Source organism: Argentina silus (assembly GCF_951799395.1).
Source record: "Argentina silus genome assembly, chromosome: 3".
Classification (NCBI taxonomy): Eukaryota; Metazoa; Chordata; class Actinopteri; order Argentiniformes; family Argentinidae; genus Argentina; species Argentina silus.
In genome coordinates, this window is record NC_139657.1 from 345,984 (window position 1) to 349,158 (window position 3,175).

Sequence of the window (3,175 nt, forward strand, 5' to 3'; positions counted from 1 at the left end):
CTCTGGGCATCTCAAACATGAGAGGAATTTCCTTATTAGACAGAACCCCTCAGAATCCCCCCCCCCCCTCCTCCCCCCCCCCCCGCCTCCAGGCAGCTCAGAGGCAGCTGAGACTTGTAGACGTGAGGTCGTGACCCATGGAGCTACAGTGTTGTTGTGTTTGTTTGTTTACTCTCAGTGGAGGGAGGGGGTCCATTAGTGATGACATCATTGTCCTGTCCATTAGTGATGACATCATTGTCCTGTCCATTAGTGATGACATCGTGGTTGGTGTGTGCAGATCAATAAAAGCTGAGAAGGCCAATCAGAGGCCGGCATCTCACAGAGGAAGACATCAGAGGAAGAGGAATGATATCACCAGGTCAGGGGTCATCAACAGAACAGAACAGAGAGAGAGAAGGCACGTCCAGTACTCTGTGTGTGTGTGTGTGTGTGTGTGTGTGTGTGTGTGTGTGTGTGTGTGTGTGAGTGAGTGTGTATCACAGTGTGATGATGTTACCGTCCTCTCTCATGCTCTCCTGGCTGCTGCCGCCATTGTGAGTGGGCGTAGCCAGGGGTGTGGTTAGGGGTGTGGTCAGAGAGCTCAGCGAATCAGAGCTGGGCAGCGAGACGCTCTGCGGGAGGCGGAGGGGGGGGCATTGTCCCGGCGACAAAGAGGACGACGGAGACTCGCCGTCGCCGCGGCTACCGTTGCCGTTGGAGACGCGGTGCGGCAGGTCCGTCTCGATGATCAAGTCCCCGTCGTCGTCGTCGTCGCTGTCGCCCTCGGCGACGCTGTTGCTATAGTGACCGACACTCTGGGAGGGGGCGGAGTCGTGGGGGGAGAAGTAGGCGGGGCCGGCGGCAGAGGACTTCCCACGATGCACCACGTTGTTCCGCTGGTTGGCTGGTTTCACTGTGACCACCAGGTTGTGGCTGTTGGCCACCATCATGTCTGTCACCTGGTCCAGCGTCTGAACAACAGACAGACAACAAACAAACAAACAAACAACAAACAAACAAACAAACAATGCTTTATTTGTTATGCAATCAATGTCAATCAATATGTCTGCCCGTCTGTCTGCTTGCTTGTCTGTCTGTCTGTCTGCCTGTCTGCCTGCCCTTCCTGCCTGCCTGTCTTCCTGCCTGTCTGCCTTCCTGCTTGTCTGTCTGCCTGCCTGCCTGCCCTACCTGCCTGTCTTCCTGCCTGTCTGCCTGCCTGTCTGCCTGCCTGTCTGTCTGTCTGCCCTTCCTGCCTGCCTGTCTTCCTGCCTGTCTGTCTTCCTGCCTGTCTGTCTGCCTGTCTGCCTGCCCTTCCTGCCTGTCTGTCTGTCTGCCTGCCTGCCTGCCTGCCTGTCTGTCTGTCTGTCTGCCTGTCTGTCTGTCTGCCTGTCTTCCTGTCTGTCTGTCTGTCTGCCTGCCTGTCTGTCTGTCTGCCTGCCTGTCTGTCTGTCTCCCCCCCCTCCCCCTTACCTTCCCTGCCACCTCGATCCCGTTGACCTCCAGGATCTCATCGTTGACGCCCAGCAGCCCAGTGCTCTCGGCCAGCCCCCCCCGGACCAGCCTGGAGATGAACACCCCCGGGACCTGGGGGGGCAGGGGGCATTAGGGTTAGAGCCTGGGGGGGCAGGGGGCAGGGGGCATTAGGGTTAGGGCCTGGGGGGCAGGGGACCTTAGGGTTAGGGCCTGGGGGGGCAGGGGACATTAGGGTTAGGGCCTGGGGGGGCAGGGGACATTAGGGTGAGGGTGAGGGTCGGGGTCGGGGTCGGGGTCGGGGTCGGGGGTCAGTATCGGGGACAGGGTCAGGGACAGGGTCAGGGTTAGAGTCAGAGTCAGGGTCAGAGTCAGGGTCAGGGTCAGGGTCAGGGTTAGAGTTAGAGTTAGAGTACATTATGACCTTCTCCACGCCGTGGGCGCTGACCCTGACGCTGACCCCATCCCTCACGTAGAACCCCAGAGGCTTCTGGGAGCCGTGCTTGTGCAGCCGGACGCGTCGCAGTGTCTCTGGCAGGATGTCCACGTCGATCACAGACGACACCTGCCGGAAGTCCCGCGGCTGGCCAATCAGGAGGGCCGCCTTGGTCTTCTGGCCAATCAGGAGGGCCGCCTTGGTCTTCTGAGGGTGGTGCGTCGGGTGGGGGCGGAGTCCCGACAAGCCGCCGCCCTTCCTGCGGCGCTGGAGGGAGTTGGTGGGGAAGAGGACGGGGGAGTCAAGGTCTGGGGGGGGGGAAGGGGGGGAGAGAGAAAAACACAGCCTGATTTGAGTGACTGGTACAGGAGCATGTTGTCAGATGTAGCCTGTTAGGAAACCTGCTGATCAGGCCAGCCAGCATACAGGCTGGTCCGACATGAAGATGTTACTGGTGTGTGTACTGGTTCAGACTGGTGACAGATCAGAGGGTAAGACACTACGAGAGCTGAAGGCAAACCCAGTTCTGGTTCCGACCACACAGCTGGACCCAGAGGATGGACCTGCTCTGCTGCCTGACACAAAGATCCCTTCAACACACACCCTGTCCTTTCACTTCCTTATTTCCTTCACAAACGGCGAGCCAGCCAGTGAGGGAACTCCCCGGAGACCTCTGGAACAACAGGGTTTGATTCTGAATTCTGAATCAAACTCCCCGGAGACCTCTGGAACAACAGGGTTTGATTCTGAATTCTGAATCAAACCCCCCGGAGACCTCTGGAACAACAGGGTTTGATTCTGAATTCTGAATCAAACTCCCCGGAGACCTCTGAACAACAGGGTTTGATTCTGAGTTGAAGATGAAGAGGAACTGGATTCTGGATGTTTTTATTGGACACGGGAGTCATGTGGATCTTCCCCTCAGTAAAACAATCTGGGAATTTAAGGACACTTTGGAACCTTTCAGGTAACTGGTAGACAGAGTTGAGCTTCTGAAGTCCTGAATCGGAAGAGAAGATTCAAAAGCAGTAAGATAAGATATTGGTCCACTGTGTCTAACAAACTGAGAAGGAGGTTTGTAGTTCAGCCTAAAGTCACTGAGCAGCAGGAATGAATATGAGGTTTAAAGCAGCAGAACATGGATTTAGACATTTGGACTGTTATGCCAAATAGTTTCCATGGAAACTCTTCCATGTAAATGGATGTTAATGTTTTTCCTTAAAACAGCTGGGATCGGAGAGACAGTATACATCCTAAAGTCTCCAACACTCCTGTCCTAACCCTAAA

General features: G+C 55.9%; 1 protein-coding gene across 1 annotated transcript in view; it reads right to left on the bottom strand.

The window, feature by feature from the left end:
* Positions 1-94: 94 nt before the first annotated feature.
* Positions 95-3,175, bottom strand: part of LOC310802384 (partitioning defective 6 homolog alpha-like) — an 8,219-nt gene continuing 5,138 nt past the window's right edge. Inside the window, 3 exon segments of the mRNA XM_083666701.1 lie at positions 95-953; positions 1,453-1,566; positions 1,877-2,196. Of these exon segments, the coding sequence (XP_083522827.1) occupies positions 480-953; positions 1,453-1,566; positions 1,877-2,196 (908 nt within the window). The 3' untranslated portion in view covers positions 95-479.